The sequence below is a fragment of the Neopsephotus bourkii genome, unplaced genomic scaffold (assembly GCF_033783945.1).
Source record: "Neopsephotus bourkii isolate Nb327-2 ecotype Australia unplaced genomic scaffold, CSIRO-AGI_Nbou_v1 NB_1825, whole genome shotgun sequence".
In the NCBI taxonomy this organism is placed as follows: Eukaryota; Metazoa; Chordata; class Aves; order Psittaciformes; family Psittacidae; genus Neopsephotus; species Neopsephotus bourkii.
In genome coordinates this window covers 3105252-3132317 of record NW_026902298.1, presented here as the reverse complement: position 1 = coordinate 3132317, position 27066 = coordinate 3105252, and the positions used below count along the sequence as shown (strand labels likewise).

General features: G+C 37.7%; 1 protein-coding gene across 29 annotated transcripts in view; it reads right to left on the bottom strand.

Annotated features, from left to right (window-relative positions):
* Positions 1 to 27066, bottom strand: part of DLG2 (discs large MAGUK scaffold protein 2) — a 1002605-nt gene that overhangs the window by 491042 nt on the left and 484497 nt on the right. The window contains exon 1 of one of the 29 annotated variants that reach the window (XM_061343368.1): positions 28 to 456. The exons of 26 other annotated variants lie outside the window; for them this stretch is intronic. In XM_061343368.1, coding sequence (XP_061199352.1) covers positions 28 to 105 — 78 coding nt within the window. In that variant the 5' untranslated portion in view covers positions 106 to 456. Of the gene's footprint in view, positions 1 to 27; positions 457 to 27066 lie in introns of those variants that run through there. 2 more of the 29 variants (XM_061343372.1, XM_061343374.1) reach the window with 2 other exon arrangements.

The window sequence follows — 27066 nt, the reverse complement described above, 5'->3', positions numbered from 1 at the left end:
GGCTTTATATTCCCACTAGGAACATACCTTCTCTGATTTTGCTTTCCTGGCGTTATGCACAAACCTGCGTCCCAGCTTCTTGGCATACCAGATAGAGGCAAACATTGTGGTGATGAAGATTTCAGCCTGAATATGCAGCGCACAAGAAAAAGCCAAAAAAACTTCCCCCACAGCTGAGATACAAATCTAACGCTGGTTAAGGTCTCTCAACTATGCTGTTGCTCTGTCAGGTCCTCTCATGCTGCCTTCCACACAAAAACAAACCACCCAGTGTGGCCAGTCTGCAGGTGTATTTACATACTGCCAGCAGGAAGTCCAGGGTGAGGCATCTTTGCATCCAGCTCACATCCAGTCTGCTAAGTGCTTGTCTGCAGTTCTTTAGCACTGTCACCACAAACTACATATGTGTCAGTATGAAAGGAAGCTGCAGTAAACTACTGTAGCAGACAGCTCACCTCCTCTCCTCCTGTTCTGAAATTTAACTCCTTGGTTCTCTCTCTGATTTGCCAGCATGCAACAGAAACAGCAGCAGTTCAAATCTCAGATATACAGCACTGCAGGAAAGGAAAGGGGTACAGAGGTGCCAAAAATAGAACTGTATATTAACCATTAAGGTGAAGGAACAGGTGTTTTATGTGCTTCATTGCAATTAAGATGTGAAAGAGAAATGGATTTTACTTTGTTCTAGTGGTTTGGGATCTATCCAGAGGTATTTTTGCTACCTAGCTTCAGTTCGCAACAGAGAGACATCATAGCTGTTCAGTTCACTTGCTGATGTCATACAAGCTTTGCTGAAGGATTTAAGACTCACTCAAGGACTTGTGTTTTCCTTTGATAATGGCTCCAGAAAAAGGAAAAATGCCCCTTTTTTTGGTTGTTTTTGAATTAATCTGTAACTTCTGCCCTACCAAAGCTTGCTTTTCCTCCTCCTCTACGTGCAAGTTATTTTATGATAGGAGTTAGAAGTGCTTATGAATGCCTATTTTTGCAGTGAAACAGCAATGTAGCAATATCCTTTTGTCACATATTTCAGCTTTAACCCCTGCACTTCTCTTCAGTTATAATCTCTAAACAATAAGCAGAGACATACCCCTTTTGGCTCCCAACATATGACTAACCAGATGTTCCTCCCAGCCAGAGCCAGTATCAAAGCTGCACACTTACAGGGTTCACAGATGGGTGTTGTATTTGATAACACCTTCTACCATAGGCCAAATCCTGCCCATGGCCCTTCCACCTACAATTATGGATATGCCAACATGTGGGAGAACCATTGCTGTCCTGTGTGCAGGACTACATTCAGGATGCACACAAAAAGTGTAATTTCTGCTCTGCTATTCTTTGGTAAAAAGCAAATCAAAACTAACAGATCCATGGCAAAGGAAATACAATCATAGCAATGTAGCATAGGACTCTTGGGGCCAAGGAAACACTTTTTCTGCCCCAAGGTTTTCAGATAATTGCTGAAACTATTTTCTCCAGGGTGCATGAATTCAAAAGGCAAAATATTCAACTCCTACTTAAAACTTACACAGAGCATCTAAATTGCTGGAGCTGGATGGCATTGCCCAAGCTGTGAGCCTGAAGGCATATACTGCTCAATTCCACTAAGATTATAAAGAGTTCAAAGAATTCCTTCAACATATTTTTAAATGGCAAGTTAGTTTTAAACTGAAATTCTTAGATAAGGACTTTTTTTGTCAAGGAAACTCCAAGGTAAATGTTTGGGTTTTGCTCAACATCTAAAATCTTCTGATAAAATATTTGGGAACTGGTAGTATTTCTGGGAAGAAAACACTTTCTAATTACTTCCAATTTGGACATTTAGTTATACCCGGTAGTCAGAAAGTTGTAGACCACAAGACAGAGTAAAATCTTGTCTCATCTGGACTACAATTGATATAGAAGAGCTATCTGTTCGTAACACCACTCCAACACTCTGGACTCCGGGCTGATAGTAAGATGGATTCTCCAAGGTGCAAAGCCCTTTATTATGCCATGTAGCAGACTTGCACCACTCTCCACATTTGTGGGATGAGAGTGTCCTATAATGGAGAAAAGGGAAGAGAAGGAAGAAAGATGGCTTGAAAAACTCAGGAAGAAATCAAAGATTTTGTTTCTATCTGGGATATCACTGTAAGGAAGCATGGATGGTAAAAAAAAAAAAAAAAGAAGAGACAAGAAGCAGCACATCATTACACAGCTTAACCAACACTGTAAATGGTAAAGTAAAAAGAACAGGAAAAGAGTAAACCTCATGTTTTATCTGCATAAACAGTAGAACACCTCTCCCACTCTGCTGCCATGTTTTTATGAACAGCATAATTTGACATCATTGCACTACAACAAAAAGAAGAGTACATCCTCTCAAGTAACTATTTATATAGTCTTATGTATATTAGGCTGCTGAGAAAAATCGAAAGAAACACTCATTAAACAATAAAACCTCTTTTTTTATGACTTCCATCATCAACATTAGCAGCTTTACTGAACTATTTATTCAGGAAAAATAGAGAGCAATAAAAAGCCACAATTCATCCCACTTACAGGGAAAAAAAAAATACAATACATTGTTCACTTAAGGAACAATGACAAAGCAGTAGGGAGGTAATTTTCTCCACCCACTGAAAACGTTAGATCAGGAAGAATAAATCTCACCAAATACCTGATTCTGGTTCTTATCAGAAGTGCATTTTTAACTATTTGCATGCAATCACAGACGCATCCAAACCCTACAACATAGAAATGGCCAGGCTATAAGCCATTTTTCTGCTCCATCATGCAGTAGTCTGCCATACATTGTCAACAGCGTGTTTATTAGGACTGTACTGGTACCCAGGGAATTTACGGTTATTAATATTTTACTGTAACCATAACAGAGCCTGCATTTTACAGAAGTGCTACAAGCCAAACTGCTTTAGAAGAAGAATTGGAGCTCCCAGCTGCTGTCTTCTCACAGGAGTAATATGTACTTTAACTTGCTCACTGAAGTGCTACGCTACAAGGGCAGAGAGATGCATGCAATTGAACAGCAATACTATCACAGACAGCAGATAATCAGTTAAGAGCAAATTTTACAAGGGTTTCTTGCTGCAGAGAAGCCTGTGGTTTCCAGTAAACCACACCACACCTCTGATGTACATTACACTGCATTTCTGTGCCTCTATGAGAAGAATTGGTCTTACCACAGGTGGATGCATGGGATAAGCATAAAGCGAATACAGTGTCGAATCCTATGATTCTTATAACATGGATCCCCCAACATTGTAAGCAACAGCAATTGATGCTCAGTACTAAAACAGATGGTGGTTTCAAACACCTTGCCAACTGTTTGTATGCACTGAGCATCACCAGTATTTCTGATGGTTAATGTCCTTTTTCAATTTTAACACCGCTGTTTTACTTAAACCCATGGGAGGAAATGCAGCTTTGCTTTAGACAGGGCATTAATCTTCTCTTAAGGGTTGACTTTTCACAGTGCACACGTGGGGTGTCAACCTCCCCTTCACACACCTGTGGTGAAGATAAATGTTAGTTGTAGATTCTGTTTCTCTCTTACCTCTCTCTGAATATATATACACACAGTAGTCATAAAATGTGATGACAGGACTATTTAAAATACAAAATAAAGTTGAGCCATCAATAATGCCTTTCCTGTAGGAATGGCTAGAGAGATGAAAAGATTAGTCAGCCAGGGTTTGCAGAACTCTGTTTCCAGTGAAATGGACATGGAACGGGACAAGTTAAAAAGGAAACAGCAAAGATTTAAAACAATCTCTTCGCTTCAGGGTTTATATGTTAGCACTTGGCATGCTGTGGATACAGGAACAGAGCTGATGATGTGAAACTAAGGTAGCTAGCTTTGTTTTTAGTACTAGGCAACAACAGATATTGATCTGGCTGACTGTACAAGCAATCATTTCCCACCCCCAGCACAACTAATTATCTTACACAGTTGCATGATGCCAAGACATATTATTTAATGACCAGAATACTAGAAAAAACAGGAACCTCAGTGTCTGCTGTTCCATCCAGAAGATATAAATTTTGTGCATTCAGACCTTTCAGCAACTAAAGAAGGTGGAAGTCCCAAGACTTTGTAAGGACCTGATTTTTCATTCTTAGCTATAAACAGAGGCACTGCCAAGTCCAGCACTAAACCATGTCCCAAGCACCACATCTACACATCTTTTAAATCCCTCCAGGGACGGTGACTCCACCACTGCCCTGGGCAGCCTGTTCCAACGCTTGACAGCCCTTTTGGGGAAAACATTTTTCCTAGTATCCAATCTAAACCTCCCCTGGTGCAGCTTGAGGCTGTTTCCTCTTATTCTATTGCTTGTTACTTGGGAGAAAAGACTGACCCCACCTCAACTACAACCTCCTGTCAGGCAGTTGTAGAGAGTGATAAGGTCCCCTCCTGAGCCTTCTCCAGACTAAATGTCCCCAGGTCCCTGAGACATCCGTCATCACACTTGTGCTCCAGACCCTGCACCAGCTCTGTTGCCCTTCTCTGGCCCCACTCCAGTACCTCAGTGTCTCTCTTGTAGTGAGGGTCTCAGAACTGAACACAGGATTCAAGGCACCACCTCACCAGTGTCAAACATTTAAGTTTCTACTCATACCATTTTCTACCAGTTTTGATGTTTTGTAACAGATTTTTTTTTTCTTTAATAATTTCTTTTAGATTCTATCACTTATGCCTGGATTTTTAAGCTGAGTAAACCCGAATTGCTTAAAACCTAAATGCTTCATTGGAGCATCTAAGACAACGACCAGAATAGAACATCGTGGTTCTGAGAACAGTCACATATCCTGACAATGAAACGTTGCAGAGGGGGAGAAAAAAAAAACCCAAACCCAACAACAAAACGCAGAAGATGAAGAAAATGGGATAAAAAATGGAAAACAAAGAGAAGTGAAAATGAAATGCTGTGTATTAAGGATGGCAGAGGTTCCTGCTGTTCTCTTCCAATTTAAGTTTTTATATCCCCTTAATATTTCTTGCACCAAATCCTTTCCCTTTAGAAATTATGCTTTCAGAAACACAACTATGACATTGCGCGTTTGCCCCAGGTCTAACTTCCCATTTAAAATACAAATACTGCGTGCAGACATCTCTGTCACCTTGTCTGATGTATGGCAGAACTGTCTTCTAGCAGAGGGCATGGAGAATTTCATACACAATGTCACAGGATGTGGAGCAGTAAAGAAATGAAATCCAAGCATTTACCCTCATACATCACCTTTAAGTGTGAGGCCCCCCAAATTGTGCCATCTTCCATGCAATTATCACTTCTACTTTTCTATTCTGCTATTATTTGATGTGGTAGACAGCACTCAACTTGCTACTTGTGGTGCAACAGGTCAGGACAAGATAGGATGATGTCCTTTGCTACATAACTGCATGAAATAAAGCTTTAACTTTGGAAGCACAAGAAACTGAAATGAAAGAAGCCCTATAGTAAGCACTAAGACACATGGATGTATTGTGGCACTTTACAAAGTAATGACATGAGAGAATGTTTTAGATTTAGTCAGTTCTTTTTCCACTTTTATTTGTTAAGCCTTGGAATGGAGACAACCTAATTATGGTACTTAATTTTGATTTTAGAAATTGATTTTCCACTCTAGTTTCTGCTGGTGCATAGGAAACTCCAGTGAGTCACACAAGTAACATAACAACCACTAGCAGCCTTAGAAATAAATAAAAACTTGGAAAATGCCACTTTATGCTTGTCTTTGTCCCTAGTTCAGCACAGATTGGATCCTGCTTTACCTCTCTGCTAGAAATTTTTAAGCCTTTTCATGCTACGTTAAGAAATCACAACTAAAATGGTGCATAAAACACTCAGATGTGCCATTATGCTGCTCAGATTCTTGTATCAAATCAAAGCACAGTGTATGTAGTACAGTTATGTATTTGCATGGCAAGTACTCCCACAGGAAATAATATAAACTACAAAATTTATCCTTCGAGAGAGAAAAAGAAAGAAGAAACCACACATTGCAAGCAGAGTTTATGTGTGTCACCTATGCATTTTGCAAGGGACTTGCCAAATATAACCATGAACAAAACTGAATTCAGTGTAGAAACACTTATATTACAGTGCTGTGCATATGACTCCCATCTTGTAGTGTTCAAGTACCTTTATTTTCTTTGTACAAATGAATAAGTCTGTGTGATGATGGAATATTATATCTCTCTTTCAGAAGGGGATGAGGTAAGGCACTAAGTGGCTTGATAACAGGCATAAAGGAAATAAGAGAATCTGCATGCTGCCTGGGAGCCCAAAATCTCCTCCCTCCCAGCTGTGTGGCCACAGGGTATGCCATGGCCAAAACCAAGCAGAATTGGCAAGCCCTCTCTATAACTCAGTTCTGTGATAGTCTGTGCAGAGCAGGCAAGCTGTCCGAGCAGGTAAAATCCATTTACATGCATTTATCTACCCACAAAGACCACAGAGATATCCTTTCCATATGATCTCATTTTTAGCAAGAGTAAATGAGGCAGCCTTTAATGAGCTGTTCATCTCACAAAGAACCCCACAAAAAACACTGCAGGCACAGGAATGGGAATATCATCCTATCATAAACATTATGTTATTCCTGGCTGATTATAAGCTGCCTTTTCTTTCAAAGACCTCCTTAAATCTCACTTTTGTTTTATCAGCCTCAAGAGCAACATTTAAGTCAGTTTAAGTAGAATCACCACAAGTTACAGCAAGTTATCAGTGAAACACATGGATTCCTATGACCTAAGATCATTTAATAGTTTGAGGTGAATATGCTTAGCCCTTACAATTATCCCGTCTCTCCAGATAACCCTCGTGAACAAGAAGTAAGGTTTCATATAAAGCATTAAGGAATTACAAGTAATGACATCCAATAGGATAGTTATAAAATAGCAGCACACCACCACATCCTTGTAGGCAGATACATGCATGTATACCTGGGTGGGCTGAGCCCATCCAGCACATTTCTAAGCAGCAGCAGAGTTCCTGCAGCACATGCACACCAAACACTGTAATCTCAGTGGCTGGGCTGCCCTTGGTCACTCTCCCAAGCTTCTGTAAGAGCAGCAGTCCCCCACTACCAGCTGTAACTGTCTCCAGCCCTATTCTGCTGGTGCCTGGGCCATACCTCACCTGAGAAGCCCTTACTACCTTCTACCCTCCAGGGGCTTCTAACTTGGCTTTTTAATGTATGTTAAAAACTTAACCCACATGTGGGGAAGAAACAAAAAAACAGAGATAATGGCTTTCCAGTATCTGAAGGGGGTCTTTAGGGATGCTGGGGAGGGACTCTTCATTAGGGACTGCAGTGATAGGACAAGGGGTAATGGGCTCAAACTTAAACAGGGGAAGTTTAGATTGGATATAAGGAAGAAGTTATTTACTATTAGGGTGGTGAGGCATTGGAATGGTTTGCCCAGGGAGGTTGTGAATGCTCCATCCCTAGTGGTGTTCAAGGCCAGGTTGGATGAGGCCTTGGGTGATATCGTTTAGAGCGAGGTGTCCCTGCCCACGGCAGGAGGGTTGGAACTGGATGATCTTAAGGTCCTTTCCAACCCTAATTATTCTATGATTCTATGACCTCTGCCACTTTTCATTTCGATTCTTCATTTTTACCTCTGTTCTCAGCTCTTCCGAAGCTGTGAGCCTCATAGCTTATGGGAAGAGGCCTTACAATTCAACAGCCCAACAGTTCAATGTCAGTTGGGAAGTTAAGTAGTTTCAGAGACAAAACATTAAGAATATAGATGAACACTTCAGTTGCTGAACACAGATTTAAACAAAAGAAAAAGCAATGTATTCTTGCCAAAATACAAAAGAGAAGAAACATGGAGGTAAAGGTGTTCTACTTAACCCTTCCAAATATCAGATAGTCTACTAGTAAGTAGGATAGCTAAACAACTCTTTATCCCAGACTGGATGCAGTTCTTGTTTCCTACAGGCAGAAACAAGAGGTCTCCATGCTTCTGAACTAGCTCACCATATTCCTGTTCCTCAACAAAACAAAGGACAGCCCAAACCATAGCAGACCAGACACCAGGTTTTCTGTCTTGATTCTGCTAACACTATTCTGCATGAGCTTAATTATTCTTTTCAAGCCAGCTGCTCACTCTTAAAATGAAAAGAATAATGTTCTACCACACTGGGACAGTCTAAAGATAAAAGTATTAATAAACGTGAAGCGATGTGACAGAAAGCATTAAGGAAAAAGAGAGCATCTATCCCCACACTGGTTAATACAGAACCTTACGGAACTCTGCTGAAAGGTCTGTGTGAGTCCATAACAAAACTGATTACTCAAATGCTTCATTCTAATGTGACACGCGAAAAGGTGATTTTAGCAATAGCAGTAATAAATGGTGGTGTTATACCCAATTGGACCAGAAAGGGAAAAGAACTGTAAAGGAATATAAGGTCAAGGAGAAGTTATTCTTAAAGCCTATGAGAAGATCCTCAGAAATAGAAAAATCTATAGCAAATGTTAAAATATAAAGAGTAGGTTTACCTGTTTAAAACACACTTTAGTTAATTCATTATATGCTAACAAAGAGTCAGAAGATTTGCCACACCATGTTTTCTTAATCAATATTATTTGAGAGCAATCCCAGTCCACTTTACTCCCATTCCTTACTACAAGCATAAGAAACAGTTGTGGAGGTAAATTTTTTATTGCAAAGTATTTTGGTACTTTGAAAACCAGAGGAAGAATTGAGGCAGCATATGGCTAGTGGGATATACTTTGATAACAGACGGAGTAGAGCTGATAAAAAAAGTCCACAAAAATTGTTATAGCTGTTTTGGACAACAATAAAAAAAATAGCATCTTTTCAAGCACTTCGAAGTTTTTTAGAATTAATCTGAGTGTTTCAAGAAAACAGAAACTTTTTGAGCTCTCTAACCAGCAGAAAATATAGAAAGTGTTCCTTGAAATTGTCAAAATATTTATCTTTCTTTTTCCATCAAAAGTGAGAACATTTCAGCCTTCTCCAGAGCTGTCAATTCTGCTGTCTAAAATAAATTTACATTTAGCTTTCCCTCGGGATCCCAGTCAACAGGTATTTTTAAAATCTCTGTTCTGCACATCTCACTGGAAATACTTCCCTTGGATTCATGCATCTTGCAGCCCTAAAGGTTCTCCCACACTTTTCTGCAAATTGATTTCTGCCAAGCTGGGCACACCAGTTATCTTCTCACATGTCACCCAGACACTGTGAAGATGCTAGAATGAACTTCTGTGAACTTTTAGAAAAGCATCTTAAGGAGAAGTACCACCACAAAAGCAAGAAGTTATCTGCTTCTTATTTTTCATGTATACCGGAAAGCACCATGTTTCATGCCTAGACCTCCCAGAAGCAGAAGGAAAGTTGAACGAAGAACCACCACTCCGCACAGCTAAACACATAAAAGATTGAATGTACCCAGATTTTCACAACTCATCTTTGTCTTCCACATGGTGATGCACCAGAACAAGCATCTCCAAGGACTCCAGTTATTTGTTGTATGACTCTAGGAGAGCCAGCTAGAAAGTGAACTGAAGCAAAAGTTCAAAAAGGCTTTCTGCTTCCAGCTGAGATAAGTAAGTAAAGAGCAATGTGCCAAAAGCCCATTCCCAGCATTGGAGGGCACTCTGATCTTAAGAGAAACATTCTTATTCTCTCCACTTTTGTCCTCTTTGCCATTTAGAAGTCTTGAAAGGTTCAGTGAAGATAAAAGTGATAAAAGGGCCCAGACTTCTACAACTCCTTATCCTATCAGGGTCAGGCTCCTGGATACTGCTGGTTATCACAACCTACCCGACTTGGAGTTAATAATAGCAGTTAGTCTGGGTTAGGGTGACTCCCAGCTCTGATGTGGATTAGATCTTTGTTACAGCAAGCCCCACATTCAATGGCTAATAATGGGAGTGCTTCCAGTCTACCTCACACTAACCTGCCTAGCACTTCCACAGTTATCATCTTAAGGTTAAGCACATCCCACCACCAAAAGTGTGTTTTTTCTAATGCCTTCTGACATGCGTTTTTCCTGCATTCAAACTTTCCCTATAAAGCATGTAATAGATATCTACTGGGGTTTTTTTGTTCCTTAAAAGTAATGGATTAAATAATACCTATTTACCTGAGAAGATACTCTGCCTATAGTAATGCTGTAGGAAGACAATAAAGAGATGGTGGATTGCAAATGCATTACACAAAAGTGTTGGCAATTTGTTGTGATTTAATGATGAGGTAAGCTGGCAGCTTCCAGCCTCAGATGGTTTCATCCTGAAGCAGACTAGAGGTAATCAAAAGGTATATTCCTTATTTGTTATGAGTAATAAATCACCATTAAAACTTAGAACATAACATGACAACACAAATATGCTATATGAATGCATGACCTCAGTATACTTCAGGGCAACAACTCAGTACCAAAACATTCTGTTCTTACCTATGGGATTTCCATCAGAACAAGCACATGAAAGATCACACTAATACTTTGGCTTTCATTGCATGCTCAATGCATATCCCAAGCAATATATAATGGATATATGTTACATGTTACATCTTGCGTTTCTTTGCCCATGCAAAGAGATAAGAAATACCAGACATTACTTTACAAGTCATGATTTCAGCTGTATCTAGCATAGGGCCCATAGCCTAGGTTTCAGCCTCCACAGCTGTACTTTTAGGAGTGTGCAATGAACCTTGCTGAGGAAGACCTGCATTTTAAGTTGCACAAGCACTGAACATGGCGCAGTGGCAAGGTAAGCTACATTACAAATGTAAATTCAAGAGATTGAAAAGAAAAAAGAAAACAATTTCAAGCCATGCTGGAAATATATGTAAATAAAGTCACTGAAGTTGAAACTGGTCAAAAATTACAAGAAAGTGTGTAACCTTTGAAAGCCCAAGATGACAATATTAATTAAAAACCACTTGCAAAGTTCTAGCCTTCAGAAAGTGAGGCAATTTTCCACAATGCTTTTCCATGCGTAGTGTGAGGGAGACTGCTAAAGCTGATATAATCTGAGCTACATTTAAACATCCAGTCTGTGTTCCTTATGTGTATTGATAAGGCCTAGTCAGTGCAACAAATACAGTCTTAAAGTGTTATTGAATATCACTTTTAATACTTGTTTTGCTTATGTGTCCTTCTTGGGCAGGTTTTAAAATCAGGATTGCAAGTAAAATATGACTCTAAACCACCATCATAATATATAACATTGTTTTAAACTCAGTGTGTTCCTAATGATTTTTTTGCTACTGTAGAAGTCGTAGTTGATTCATATCATGCACCAAAATTTTCCTAGTAATAATTTCAGGGTGTAGACAGAGTTATACATAGGATGAATACAGTTATATCTAGGATGCTCTGTAGGATGCTTCAGTTCAAACAAACACTAGCCAACCCACCCCCTCCACAATTCCCAAGTGTTAAATTCTCTTCTTCCACTGATTTAAATGGGAGTTTTGATTAATGAATGACATATTTTTCTCTCTCATGACTGTGGCAAAGCCTCTCTTCTGCTTCAACGTATTTCAGAGGTTTAGGCACTATACAAGAATTTATAAAAAGATTGCATATTCACTTGGAACAGAGAGCCTGCCTATTTCTATGTTCCAGACAGTATTGCATACAATGGCAAAAAACTGAAGGTTGCCTAAATGGTTTAGGCATTTACAACGTATCTAACTATTGTCATCACCAACCAAATGATCTGCAAGTAATCCTTCAGCTGGGAAGAAAGGTCAAACCATTGGCTGCAAAAGTTGCACGTTTGATTCATCCAACCGCATTTTCTTTAACAAGCGGAAAGCCTAAAAGACTTTGGAAAGCTACAAAAAGTAATATCTTTCACTTAATTAGGCTTCTCAATACATGTGAAAGTACTTTAGAAGTGTACCCACAGGTCAATGGAAATAAAAATCGACAACCATAAAAGCCCTGAATTCATTTATAAATAAGTACTGATTCTGGCACTTAACTCTGGTGTAATTTATCCTACATGAAGAGAAGAAGCTATGCAAGAATGAGCAATTTATCCTTTCTTCAGCTGTGATCATAGCCCATGGTATTAAATAATCTGAATGACACTGCTCTCCCATGAGCACTCACATATTTTTTGCGATTAAATAACTCTCACATCTGTGTTATGATGTACATCAGTATTATTTTTAAAAACCTAAATTTGAATCCACACGTATGATAGAACATTTCTGCAGAGAAAACACAGATTCCATATCACATTTTTAATGCCAACTAATGCATTATATCTACAAGATTCAAAAAGCAAGGATTCAGTAATGTGCATAACTCTAATTAGACGGCAACTGAGAGAGCTGTTCAGCTAGCTGGCTTAACAGCTGGTCTGAATCTCTTAGGGAGGAGCATATTTTTACAAAGCATTTTATGAGGCCACACACTGAGAGCTACAGGAGTTTATTATAGAGGTAGGCAGGTTGATTAATAAATATCAATTTTGCTGTGGGAATCAGAAAGGTAAGTATCTCGCCTGTCCAAGATGCCTAGGCATTTTGTGGATTTATGCTTATTTACGTGTGTGTCATTTAAATGACTAAAAATGTCATATTCGATAAATAGCCTCATACATAATTAGGCCACATCTTTTATCAGCTTCTCAAATGCTCATCTTTGGCAGCATCCAGGAGTGAACATATCCATCTTCAGACAAAAAGATTCAAAGAAAATGAGGATAAAGTAGCTGAGCCAACACGTAACAGCCATCTGTCTCCAGGACACAGTTACAGACAGTCTGGGAAGATAACTAGGGCAGTGGGAGTGGAAAGAGAGAAGGCTGGGGTATGTCAGACATGCAGTTGTGAGTCACTTTATTTTCTAAGTTACTGCACGAGACAGATGTCATGACCCTTCACACAGCATTGCTGAATGAAGTGTTGGCAATACGAGGTGTCAGTCTGGACAATAACTACAACCCTTTTATTAATGCTCAAGAATACTTGAAGTTTTCCAAGAGGCACTCCTTTTCTGGAGGCCACTGGTTCTGTATTCTGGGCACAGCAGTAGTAGTCTGATGCATAAGCCAGATTTTCTAATTTTATTTATTTTATTGTGGTTTTTTTTAAGGAAATCTCTATCTGGCATTCACTCAGAATATGCTTAATACTGAAACCCAGAACCCTTTCTGTATACCCATACTGTGTAAAAAGTCAGACTGTAGACACAATCTCCAGCTACTGTGACTTTATTTCCTTCTCCATCTCCCTGTTCTTTTCTTGACCTTCCAATTAATATTATAGATTGTTGTTATTTTGTTCTGTGTTTTATGCCAGATCATTCTTCTGCTACCCAATCCTAGCTGCTTCCAGAAGAATTCCAAAGCAAGTTATTGAAGCAGATGTGCATAGGAGTGCAAAGCTCCATAGAATGAATGTATACTTTGCATATATTAAAAGTACACTGGGATGACCTTATGCCTCTCTTGACTTAACTGAGCATCTGTGTCTGGAACACAAACCCAAATATTTTCAATCCAACCTTTTAGAAAGCCATTGGAAATAAGAGGCAAAAAAGTATACTGAGACTATGATGTCTTTGAATGTCACCAATCTTATTAAATCAAATGCTCTTCTGAGTGTTACTCTTAACTATAATAATTAACTATACAGCAGGGATATAATTACGTATTCCTGTCTGTCAACTCATGAAAAAAATACAAGTGAACATTTTGTGCTTAATACTATAGGATGTTTACAAAGGCTATATCAAGGTATGATTTGACTGTTTTTTAGACATCTAAAAGTTACGTATCTCAGTCCAAGCTTGACATCACAGGTCCCACGGTAGGCAGTGGCAGAAAGCAGGCATGTTGTGTTGTTGGTTTTGTGTGATGCTTAGTCTGAGATTATGTGAGAAGTGATGAATCACACTGAGAAATCCTGTGAGCTTTGTATTTGTGGGAAACAGGGCTTTGGAGTGAAGCTCGCAGGTGCCAATGGATTTTTAGGGATGATGCAGCCCACATCAGGCCCCAGACTGGCAATTAGGAAGGATATACTGCACAGCATAGCATCTGGAAGGAGTTAACTGCTTTGAAGCAGAACAGGATTTGGTTATTCAGGGAGCAACAGCACCTCAAAGAATCTTGGTCTAGAGGTAAATTGTTGTTTAGGATAACTAATAGCTTTGCAAGCACTTACAAACATTGCAGCTGCAGCATAAAATCTTCATCTACACTGTGTAATACTAAGATCATTTTTACACTGAGATCATAACTGTAAAGATACCCTGGCACAGACTAATTTGAGCCAAATAAGAGCTATTCTGGTTTCTCCTTTCAAAAACAAACCCGACAACAACAGAAAACAAGTATCAGCTCTCTGGCCATGGCAATTTTCCCAGTCTCATCTCTGAGTGGCAGCTCTACCATAGCATTTCAACAGCACTGCAGAGCAGGAGGTACTGACCTTCCCAAATAATGACAAGTTTTTACAGGAGGGAGACAGCAGGAAATGTGCCTATAACAAGGCCAGTGTAACATATTAAACTGACATCACTTTGTTTGGAAGTGGTGCCAAACTGTTGGTAAAACTGGTTTCTTTTCCTACATGGTGCTGTATCAATGTGTGTGATTCAGCAGTTGACCAGGCATATTACTAGAGAAATCTTTATAATAAAAGCTTTTTTAAATATTAATATGTATTTAGCAGGTACAAAATTTAAGTTTTTAACTTATTTCTGGCTAATTTGGTGTCATGATGAGGGTTTCTTTGGGAGGGATCTTATTTTCTGTCAGCTTTTTTGCTTTGTCTCAAGTATTACAGCATAGATCAGCTCTGTTTGAGTTCCTGTATTTTCACATATTCTCTTTTAGAGCATTTCCTTTTGATAGGAGAATATACTCTATGCAGTCAATCAAAATATAGCACCAGAACAAAGGAGTGTCCCTTCACCTGTTCTTTTTCGATTAATCCTTTATGGCATGGTGAAGAAATACTGAAGGAAGACTGTCTCTGGTTCCTGCATCATAGGCATAAAAAGGTCTCTCAAACTAAAAGCCTCTGAGGTTGAATGAGGTGCTTAAAATGCTTCAAGAGCAACAGATTTTTAACAAAACTATGAATATGGTATTGATTTCTTTTTTTTCTTTAAACTTAGCTGGTAGATGCTTTGTGATATTTCAGAAAGTTGCCTAATTTTTATTTCACAAAGTTAGTTATTGGTTAAATCTTATGGGCTGGAAGTAGAGGCAAAGGAGTTTGGGGGAAAGAAAAGCAAGCTGGATAATCTTCTGCCAGCTGCTGTGAGGGATCTGTGCTTGAGTGAACTGGAGAATAAAGGCAATGAGAACAGCCTGAAAGGAATGACACTGCGTCCAGTTCGTACCAAGCAGAAATACATTACAAATGAAAACTAAATAAGAAAAAGTGTGGAGGGACACTGACAATTTCAGATAAGTAATCTAAGAGAGCCCAGTCTGCACATTTGTAACAAGCTTGTTTTGCATGGATGGGTTTGTCAGAGAATTAATGCACCTCAACCTATTGGTGCAGAAAGCAACAAATTGTGTTTCATCCAGCTAATATGCTATCTGTGACCCTAATGAAAGAGGACTAGAGAAGAGAGAAACACAGCAGATGAACGTGGGTGCCCTCATAGGGATGCTCTGAATTAATAGAGTTAATGATGGGGGACAATTGTTCGTATTATAAATAGAGTTAATGATGGGGGACAATTGTTCATATTATAGCAGGGCCAGCTTTTCTCATATACAGCCATCAACACAACGCTTCCTTATTGCTAAAGCAAGTCATGCCTGCAGTTTGTTTCAGGCAGTATATTTGATTTCTTAGCCAGAGTCTCTGGCTGCAAGAGTAATCACATTATTGAAGATACTTCTTGACAATACCCAAGGATAGACCTGTTTAAAGTTGTCCTCAAGTCACAATATTTAGGAATGAAAGTTCTACATAAGCATAGAGGTTTAAACATTCGCCATCCTTCTTGTCCATACAGTTCCAGGAGATTTAAAAGGATGGCACCTTATCATGCATTTTCCACCAGGGACAGATAACCCTTGTAAAGATTAATGTGCTGCCTGACTGCCATTCCTAAATATATCATTTTAAAGTTTCATAAGACTTCTTTTTTCCCCCCTGCTAAGCTGAATAATGCCCATGGAGCTTCCTCTTGCATGCTGCAAGGAAGGAAAAGTAGAACTTGCCAATGCTAAATATATTTCCAATATTAACATTCATTTCACACACACACTTTGAATAAGTAAATTTACTGCAGCATCAAGACTCCAGTCCGCATTCTTCTGTCGTGTCAGATTTCATGGTGCTGTACATTACCTTAAAGGATATATTAAGGATATCTTAATGAAGGTTATTAGCATTGATTTATGTTATTTTAATGCCTGGAATATTTCAATAGGAGTATCTGCAGAAGGCAGTAAAATAGTTAAGTTGGATGCCACTGCACTTTATTGACTCACAAGCCGATTTTAGTATTAAAATACAAACTTGATGTGAAAGATGCGAGAGACAGGAATTTATTATGCATTACTGCTAGAAGTTATATATTAATTGCAGAAATCAGAAAGATTTGACAGGAAAAAAATGTGTCAGCCTGATCCCAATTCTGTGAACAGAATTAAAGGCGTGCATCCAACCACAACTATTTTTCTCTGAATAAGTAATTTTAATAAAAGAGTTTGAGTCTTTAATGTATATCTAAAAAACTGTAGCAAGACAGGATATAGAAAATGGAAAAAAAATATCACTGAACTAATCTTTTATGTCAGCCTAGGTAAAAACCAAAATTAATTCCTCATTTCCCTTCCTGCTTTAGAGGCCAAAATCATGTTTCTGCCTTGCTGATAACAATTATTTGCTTGTACGCTTGCCAGGCAGTGTGGTATGTATCCATCTTCACTACATGCTACATGCCAGCATTTACTCTGCTAGTGCTAGGCAGCTGGAAAGCAATCTGTTGAAGTCCACAGCATGACGCAAACCTGTTCTCTCCTCCTAAAACCTTTCTCATTGAGAGCTGTCTTAAAGTACAATCTCTCTCCATCAGCACATCTCCTTACTAGGGCCTCGCCGATGGACCTTACAGTCTACACACAGGTTTTGAAATGATGCTTACTTGGATTACAAGGGATTTCTTATAGGTTTTCAGAATAGAACAGATGAAAAACTACTTGGTTCTACTTCAGCTAGTTATATATTCAGCTATAATTTGGATGACCATTACTCAGCTACTTCTGAAGAGCTGGGTAATTCATCAGTCTGCCTCATTTAGATCCTCATGCACAGTGGAAAATATTTAGTGTTACAGTCCATCACATCACCGTTGCATTAAAAGAATGCATGCACTTTGTAGGTGTTTTTTCATAAATGTCTGCCTTGCAAATTACAAACTTCTAAACCAGGCACTTTGACAATATGTAATTCCTATTGCTAAGATAGATGAGTTTCCATCATCATCTGGTAATGCGAGCCCTTCAGCACTCACCCATCATGTCTGAAGTCCTGCTGTCCTGTTAAAGCATCTCTGACTTTTTGCAAGCATTTTACTATAAACAAAACAATCATTTTGTTATGCACAACAGTGAATATTGGTGATGGGAAAGAATTGCTAGGGCACTGGAAGGGGCCCAGAAACTGCTGCTGGCTCAGCCCTGAAACTGTTGTGCAACTCTGTGCCACTCTGTGCCTCTGTTTCACCAACTCAGAAGACAACGGTAATACTGATCTCTACAGAGCCTTTCAAATCAGGCCGATTGAAACTGCTTTATGGGTCAATATAATTAAGGAAAGGTAAGGTTCTCAACTATTCAATACATCTAAAAGACATAATGCATAACTGTATAGAAATCTGTTTCAGTTTACAAATGACTTTATGTATGTTCTTGTAAACCTCCTCAACCTTATCCCTTTAGCTTTTTTTATTTTAGAATAAGAAAACCAAGAGAGCCATTCATTCATCACATAAGTTTCCCTCTGGCCTACTCCCAATTGATTCATTATAAATTAGTAACTGAAATTACTAATTTACTGCAAAAGAAAGGAGTGTAGAGCACAGATGAAGCTAGAATGAGCTTTGCACTTGTGATTTCAGAATGAAGAGTTTCAAATGAGAGAAGCTCATCTGAGAATGGTGTACAGCTGCAGAACAGCTCTGTGAGTGAGGCAGCAACAGAACAGATTTCTCATTAACCCCAGCAGCAAAGTTGAGCAAAGCTACATTTCCGTGCAGTTATTGGAGGCACTACTGCACACTATTTCTGTGCTGGAATTGCAAAACCCATCATAAATATCAAATAAAACAAAAACGGTGGGTTCCTCAAATTGTAAGTACATGTTGATTATCAAACTGACATTGAAGAGCCAGGAAGTACTTTCCAGAAAAACTGGCAGCAGAGCTTTCATTTTCATTAAACTTCATTAATTAGTTTTTAATGATAAGAAAGTTCCTCTCTTCCAGCCAAAACATATACAAAGTTTTTAGCCTGCCCAAAAAAAGACTACTTAGAGCATGTGAAATAACTAGGCTTCTTTTTTATCCTACTACACTTTAATTGCTATACTTTATTCTATACTTTTTTCCTCCCAGAGCTACTCTTTTATGTCCTAAACTAGATTCAGAATTTTCAGCCTTCTAGGATCATGCTTTAGGCCTACTGCGTAATTCAACATAATTTGTTATAACTGCTGGAATTATTAAAAAGGTTTCAAGGGATAATTTTTTGACTAAAATATAGCTGTAAAGATTTCTTGCTGACAGAGGGCCCAAAGGAGTTTAGGTTTGTCTTTATATTCAGCTGCCAAGTGATAGCATTTTATCTTTACAATGTTATTAAATTTATATCAACTTTCTCTGATTACTACGATTTTTATCTATGAACTTCAGCAGCATTCAGTGAAATTGGGATAATTTCAGAATAGCTGTTTAGAATCTTGCCTTTATATTTCTAACAGGTAACATATGCACCAAAACCCAAAAATGAAATTAAGCAAATTAAACAGGAAATGAATGGACGGCTTCCTCTGTTACCACTGTAAGTGGTAAATACTGTTTTTGTCTCGGTGTCTGGAAGGATACAGCAACATTTATCTTTCACTCTATTTCTTTTTATTTAATTCTTTCAAAAGAAGCAGCTTATTTTCTCACATCTTCATAGTTTCATCTTGTCTACAAAGGAGGTCAGCACCATATATTGGGAAAAAAGTGGTGCTAACTCTTTAAGGAGGATTAAAGGAAGGAGACACAAAATGTTGCTTAAAACAGGTTCTGAATTCCCTCCTGTGGGGTGGAATACACTTAATGTCTGAACAGATAGTCTGTCTTTGATAGGACCTGGGACACAATAATGGACAGTAAGAAGAGAACAAAACTTTCCATTAGGGCAAATGAAGGTTGAAAGCACTAATGTACTCATCTCTCCTTTTGTTCAAGGGGGAGAGAAAAAAGGCAAGGGTTGTGCAAGGTTAACATCAACATGTTAATGTTTTGGCGTTGCTGCTTTTTGGCACCATATCAGAATACCTGAAGGTCATTTTGCGAGGTAAAGACATTTCTGAGAAAGGCTGATAGGCAATAAACGAGACTTCCCTCAACAGCATTACAGGAAAAGCATAACTACCCAAAGAAAGTGTCATCTGGACTCTAGGAAAGGAGCTAGAAGAGCTGAAAGACAACACAGTTGCAAGGAAATTGGTAGCAGAAAGATCAGTATGGTGAAAAGCAAGTGAATAGGCCCTGGTATTTATCCAGTTATTACTGGAAACATCCAAACTGGAGCTGGAGGAACAGAACAGACAACCTTGGCTCTGCTCTGCAGCCACAAACTGGACAGTGGGTAGCTTCAGCATTCAAACAAAAGTCCCTTAGGAGCAGATTTCAAAATTAAAGCCATAGCATGATAAATAAAAGATGCATTAAAAATAATGCTAGGACCAATGCTGGCATAAATGGTCAGTATTAAACTCAAGAAAAACAGCTTAGTGAATACAATAAATCAGATTCTGCTTTCAGCAAGATAAAGTTTAGCCTGTGCCTTGGTACATAACAAAACCACAAAGCTTCATTATTCCTAATGCATCAGCACCAATAGTAAATAGCAAGAGGCAAATACTTCTTGAATGTTATATTAATGTTTCATTTCCAGTAAATGACACTGAAGAAAAAGGAGCCTACCCCAAGAATTCTCAAGTGCATATTGAATCACTGGTCATTTCATCCTCAAAAGAATTTGAATTTCAACAAGAATTTTTAATTGAACCCCCTGGATTTTAGCTTATGATTTAATCTACACAAGTTGCTAAGGCAACCAACGATTATAGCTGCTGGGCAAAATTCACAGAATTGTTAATCAATCTTAATCTGGATATGCTGCATCAGTAGTTCTTTCACAGAAGAAAGAGATAACACTACAAAAAAAAAAAAAAGTGGGTTTAATCCTTAAATTACAACATAGAATGACACCAGAACTGCAAATATACTTTTTATACCAAACATCTATGCTAGAAACACCATCTTTTAAAACCAGATAAATCTAAGGTTTCTATGTCTCTCAGCAGTGTGTACTTCAGAAACAATCAATGTGTTTTTTAATGTGCTCAACTCTCCCTCTGCTCTGAAAGGGGAAGAATGGATTTACCCTAATCGAAGGTTGCAGTCATTATCCTAACATGACTGTGTTAGAGAGTAACCTTTTTATGGTGCTGTTTTCAAGTCTGTCTACTATTTGTCTGGCTGTATAAAGTATAATGACCACCCAAGGTGTGGTCAAGAACTTTTGCAACTCTGTTCTTCATCCTGTTTACCCTATCCTATCTTTATCCTATTCTACCATGAGCATTAACCAATCATTTAAGATCTCAATGTCTGTTCCAGGTTACCATTTGACTAGTAGAAGAATGTAATTAGACTTAAAGTGATGTTGTGAGATCCACTAAGTTTGAAAATTTGTGGGTTTAGAATATTCTCAACATCAAGTGCTATAATTAGTTGATATATAGCAAAATAATTTTAATGGCTATCAGTAGTTAGCCAGAAAATATATTTTCTGTTATATTGTCCCATTAAGTGTCTGTAAATTTATGCATCCAGATGTAGCTAACTTAGCATTTATGAGAGTGCTTTCATTCTGGTTTAATCTAATTCAGTTTTAAAGAAAGCAACTAAAATCTTCTGAAGATACCCAGCTAGTGTCTTATCCCTCACGTATTTCTTATAAAAACCTTAGTTGTATTACATTAAGGCAGAGGGTTGTGGTTTTTTTTGCAAAACAAATCAATGTAGTTATTCAATATATTTACGTATTTCTTAAAGTGATATTTATCATTCAGTGACTATTCTTCACAATCCTTTGATCTTGTAATCTAGGGTATTTCTTGTTCATTTTGCTTTCCTCAGCAAATTTAACCTAAAATACTCAATATGAAAAAACAGGGAATAATGCCTTTGAACAAGTTACCACAAAATAGAATCCTAGGTGAAGGAGTAAAAGGACCAGCATATATTTCCTGTAAATGCCAGCATAAGACAATCTGGACTCCCCTAGTTGAACAGGTTATATAACTAAGGAATAATTTTTCCTTGGGAGCTGATACACAAAGCAAATTATATGATCTTCCACCATGTACTGGAATTTATAACTTCTTATTGGTAAACTTACCTGTTACAGCATTCATGGATACAAATTATCATAGAATCATAGAATGGTTTGGGTTGGAAAGGACCTTAAGATCATTCAGTTCCGACCCCCCTGCCATGGGCAAGGACACCTCACACTAAACCATGTCACCCAAGGCTCTGTCCAACCTGGCCCCGAACACCACCAGGGATAGAGCATTCACAACCTCCCTGGCCAACCCATTCCAGTGCCTCACCACCCTAACAGGAAAGAACTTCTTCCTTATATTCGATCTAAACTTCCCCTGTTAAGTTTGAATCCATTACCCCTTGTTCTACCTCTTCAGTATCCCTGTAAAGCCCCCTTCAGATACTGGAAGACTGCTATGAGGTCCCCACGCAGCCTTCTTTTCTCCAGGCTGAACAGCCCCAGAACTGCACACAATACTCCAAGTGATGTCTCACAAGAGCAGAGTAGAGGGGCAGGATCACCTCCTTCAACCTGCTGGTCATGCTCCTTTTGATGCAGCCCAGGATACGGTTGGCTTTCTGGGCTGTAAGCGCACACTGAAGCCAGCTCATGTTCAGTTTCTCAATTAACCTTTTTGATATTTAATAATCAATTTATATTTTTTGTGGAAATATAGATGTAGTCCTCCTTTGTTCCACCTGAAACAAGAAGCCCTAGTACCACAAAAGCATACGTAAGTGCAATTCACTGGTGAATTGTGAATAGCCTTCATGATCATACTACGTTAAATGAGATTATGCCCCAAAAGAAAAGATAGATATGAAGACATGTTTCAATTGGAATTGTAGAACTAACTTACTTTTTATTTCATATTATTTAAGATGTTGAACCAAAAAATACACTTACTCAAATTCAAAACTATATTAGATAAAGGTTTTTTGAAGGAAAGAGTAAAAAAAAAATGGAAGTAAAACTGGTAGCCCAGAATGTTACATGACAACTTTTTTGTTCCATTGCTCTGCTTTTCTCATTTGTCTTCCTCTTATCTTTGTCTTCACAGTAATTTATTCATCTTCTCCCCAGTGTTTATTACAAATTCCTCATTTGTTCCAGTCCTACTGTCTTTTCATTTTATGCACTGTTTGTTCAGGTTTTTAAGACTGCTACCCCCTTGTGTAGGAGTGTGTCTGTACCTTGGGTTACTCATTACCTTCCTTTCTACCTTACAGTAGTTACTTACCTAGCTGTTCTGGCTAAAAGAACATGCTGCACTGAATGAGAAGAAACTCTGGATTATTTTAAAAGACTGAACTTAAGAAACACACATAGCTCCAGTTTTAGGTTTGGACTCTATGATCTTAATGGTCTTTTCTAACCTAAATATTTTTATGATTCATTTCTTAAAAGCCCCAAGAGTTTTAGGCTTCTTTGCAAACATATTATATAATACATATACATTCACACATATATAAATAAGACTGTCAACTGTTTTTCTGTCTTCCTAAGGAAGCTAGATAGAAATCAGATAGAAAGCTTTGAACAAATTAAGGGATCTCTGCCAAAGATGGAAATCAAAAATTATAATACATTAGAAATTCTTAATAAGTTATATGCAGTGTCACATACATAGCACAGGATTCTACTTGAGCAGAATGCTTAAGAAATCACAGTTGAAACAGTAGAAGTTGCTTCATCCTTTTTCCAAATCATTCATATAAAATAAATCTTAAAAATACGCACCCTTACCCAGAATCTTACAAAGCTTTTCCAACAGGACATCCCAGTTTTAACCTTTCTCCCCTCTTATCTATATAACAGGTAGCTAAACAAAGCTTACTATGCATACAGTCAAGTCTCTTGTGCCATAACTGTTTTGTCATCTAAAATACATCAGTAAAATGCACTTAAACTCTTTTACATCAGATGCCTAATTAAAACGACATTGTTTATGCAATTTTGATGATAATCCAAGTGAAGGACAATCACATGGCATTTAGGTTGAACTCCCCATTGACTATAACCAGGACTTCTGCCAAAATATAGATATGCCCAGTAACAGTTACACATGCACACAGTTACAGAAAAGTATAATATTAAACATTTTGGGTTTGGTGCTTTCGTTACTAGTTATTTGACTTTATTTTTCTACCCATTCAAAAAAAGACATGCTCATACTTGACAAGTGTTATATTTTGTCTGGCTGATTCTCATTATTTTCCTTACTGGGGTTAATTCAGCATGCTGTGACACACCAGGCATGTATAATTATTACCATATATAGGGATTTTTTTATTTTTTTTTAAACCTACAAATTATTCAGAAAGGTAAAATCTATAAAAGATGACTTGGGCAAATAGTTTATGGACGACTTTTAAAAAAAAAGTACTTGTCAGAGTATAATCTCTACATCCTCTGTAATTAATTACAAGATATGCTGTAAATGTAAAAATAAAGACTGTCATTTCCTTTGACTCTAAATATAAGAAGTTTTAATATACAACTATAACTAGAACCCAAGTATTATTCATGAACCCATGGAGAATTGGATCGTAGAAAACCTTTCTGAGCTAATTTAAATCCTATCTTTCTCTTTTTTGCTTTTTGTTGGTGAAAGAGAGGGAAAGACTGTGACCAGAGACTGGTGCAGCAGAGGAGCACAGAACTACAAATTGGCAATTCCTACATCTGGATTCAAGCTACCGTGGAGTATACCCTATGTGACACCCATTAAGGACTTATTTGCATAGCCTTCCCACTGCCTGAACATGCGTCACTCTGACCTCAGAGCTACCTCAGCTGGAAAACTTAAGGAAGGAAAACCTGAGCCGTAACAATTTAAAACTATATATTCAAGTCCAATCCCAAATACAGTAGTTAAGTATATTGCCTTATTATGTATGTTGATATCAAAGGCAAGATACTTATTCCACTTATCATGGACTTTAAGAAATATCACCTCTCATTTATCCCTTCCAAGCAGTATTCTCCTTATCATTTGGACCATAGTTTGGAAGGACACATAATGACTTACCCTTAAAAAGCCTCATAGATATCCAGCATTAAACAGATGAACATCTCCAAAACAAAGATTAAACCTCAGTGAGATTTTGATAAATGAGTCTGTTTATTCTTTTTTTGAGGGGTGAGAGGATTTCTCAAGCATTTAGCAAATAACCCAACATATCCTGCCAAGAGCAGAATGGAAATGCGGTATTTCTGAAGCAACACTGCATGTTTTGCCAAAGTCAGCCATAGACGGCTCATTGCACACACTGAGAGAGTTTGCTATTGTGGAGCTCACAGTGGAAATTGTCTGCAGCTAAGGTGTGAAGGCAACTTTTATTCTCTATCTTCATAAATCAAAATAAAGATTCAAACCTAAAAGGTTTGCTGCATGAGTTCTCAAAGGCTGTGCGTATTTTGTCACATATGCCCCATAAACCTATGTAAATAATGGATTATTCATTCAATAAATGAACAAAAATCATGCCAGGTAGACCTGAAATATATCATTCAGTCCAACACAAAAGTTTTTATCTGGAAGGGTGAACATTATTTCTTTTGCTACATTTACTGTCAGATATTTTTTTCATTTTTGAATGTTAGTTTAAAAAGACAAGTCCAAAATTATTTTACAGCTTTGAAATAAGATGTTTTGACTTTCCAAAACAAACCTTACATTAAAAATATCAGCACAAACCCCTGTTATTGCTGATTTTTTACTTCTCCTTTATTCAGATGAAATTATTTGTTGACTTTCACTTGAACATTTTAAGGTAAGACTTAAATAAATTTTTGTTGCAAATTTACTATTAAAAATATCACCATCTGTGCTCATGGTAAACACTCCATGTAGTTCGATTCTTAGCTTTAAGGTATCATTTCTGACAAGAAATATGCATGGCTGGATATTTTTTTGGTACTTAATGGCATAGTTTTGTTGCAACCATTTCACTTATAACCAGAAGAAATCTGTTTTTCTGCATATTTGAACATAATACATCCCCTTAAATATCTCAAAAGATGACAAAATGTTTATTAATTTCAGCAGACTGCTTCTAGAACAAGATAATTTGTCAAATTGCAGAGCAAAACCCACAAGAAGGTATCAAGGTCTCGTAGGATCAGCTTTTTTGGGGGAAGGAGTTGGCTTTCTTGAGATGAGTGAACTGGTTGGAAAAAAAACCCTTACAATTTTACTTACACTATAGCAGTAGCTCTGGAGTGAGTGAAGTTGTACATTAACTTGTGCAACCCCTAAGGGGACATCAGAAAATTACTCCTTTCATTTATTTAGGGCTTTGAACTTAAATTGGTTATCCCCAACTTTTACTAAATGAAATTAGTATGAAACTGGACTTCTTACTAAACAACATTCTGTTTCTTTCACCCCGTGTATGATTTTATCAGTCAATGATTCAGAAAAGTAACAGGAACATTCCAAATGCAATTCCTTTTCAATTATCTATTTGTTAACAAAACAAATCTTAGCAAAATCTTTTTCTAAGAGCATGATAAAAGTACACCAGAAAATTCACAAGTTTCAAGTGATATGCATAACACTTTGAATATATATACAATGAGCAATATATGTCTAGTACAAAACCATACAATAAAATAGGAGTGGAAGTTGCTATGTATGTGTGAATTGTAAAGAATTGTAAATAATACATATCTCCTTCTATGAAGCATTACAACTATAAAGTCACTGATATCAATATGCATTTTTTTTTTGTCAGCCAGGTAAACTGGACGCATGTAATTATGGGAAAAATCTGTCTTCTTACAGAGCAACACATTCTCATTGTTTCAGTTACAACAGACCTTTGAGTCCAGGAATGAAAAATTAGAAGTAAAAAGTATTAAGAAAATAAAAAGAAAACTGCCTTAAAAAAACTTGTAACATTTACATCCATCTCAATGTTTAGTGCGCCTAATTCACCTCTTAAGGAGAAATTTCAAACACTGCAGGTGGATTTTTTCCTTCTGCAGATTCCAGAAATTGCCAATGAACTATCAAGTTTCTGGATTTTCCAATTTGCATAACCTGGAAAAGGTTATATATAAACAGGTTTTATGTCCTATTAAATGGAGACCTGTTATATCAGAGAAATCCATGGGACAGTGACATACATTGTACTCTACAGTTTAGCTGAAAACTTTCCTAAATTATAATATCCTAGCCATCTGCATAGTTGCATGTGATACATATGTTCTGATTTTTTAACCTCCTATCTAAAAGGTCCTCATTTTTCTTGTTTTCTCATTAAATATTTCCAGATTTCAAATAGACCCATGAGCAGCAAAATAAACATTGTCTCCCTTCTTATGGCTTTGGATTCTGTTGTAAAATTCTGATGTCTAATAACATGTTAGCTCCAATAGAGGCTTCTGCTGCAGCGGAAATGTCATGTTTGCTCTCACTCTGCCACCTCTCATACTTGCCTGTATTGATTCACTGGTATCATATACCAG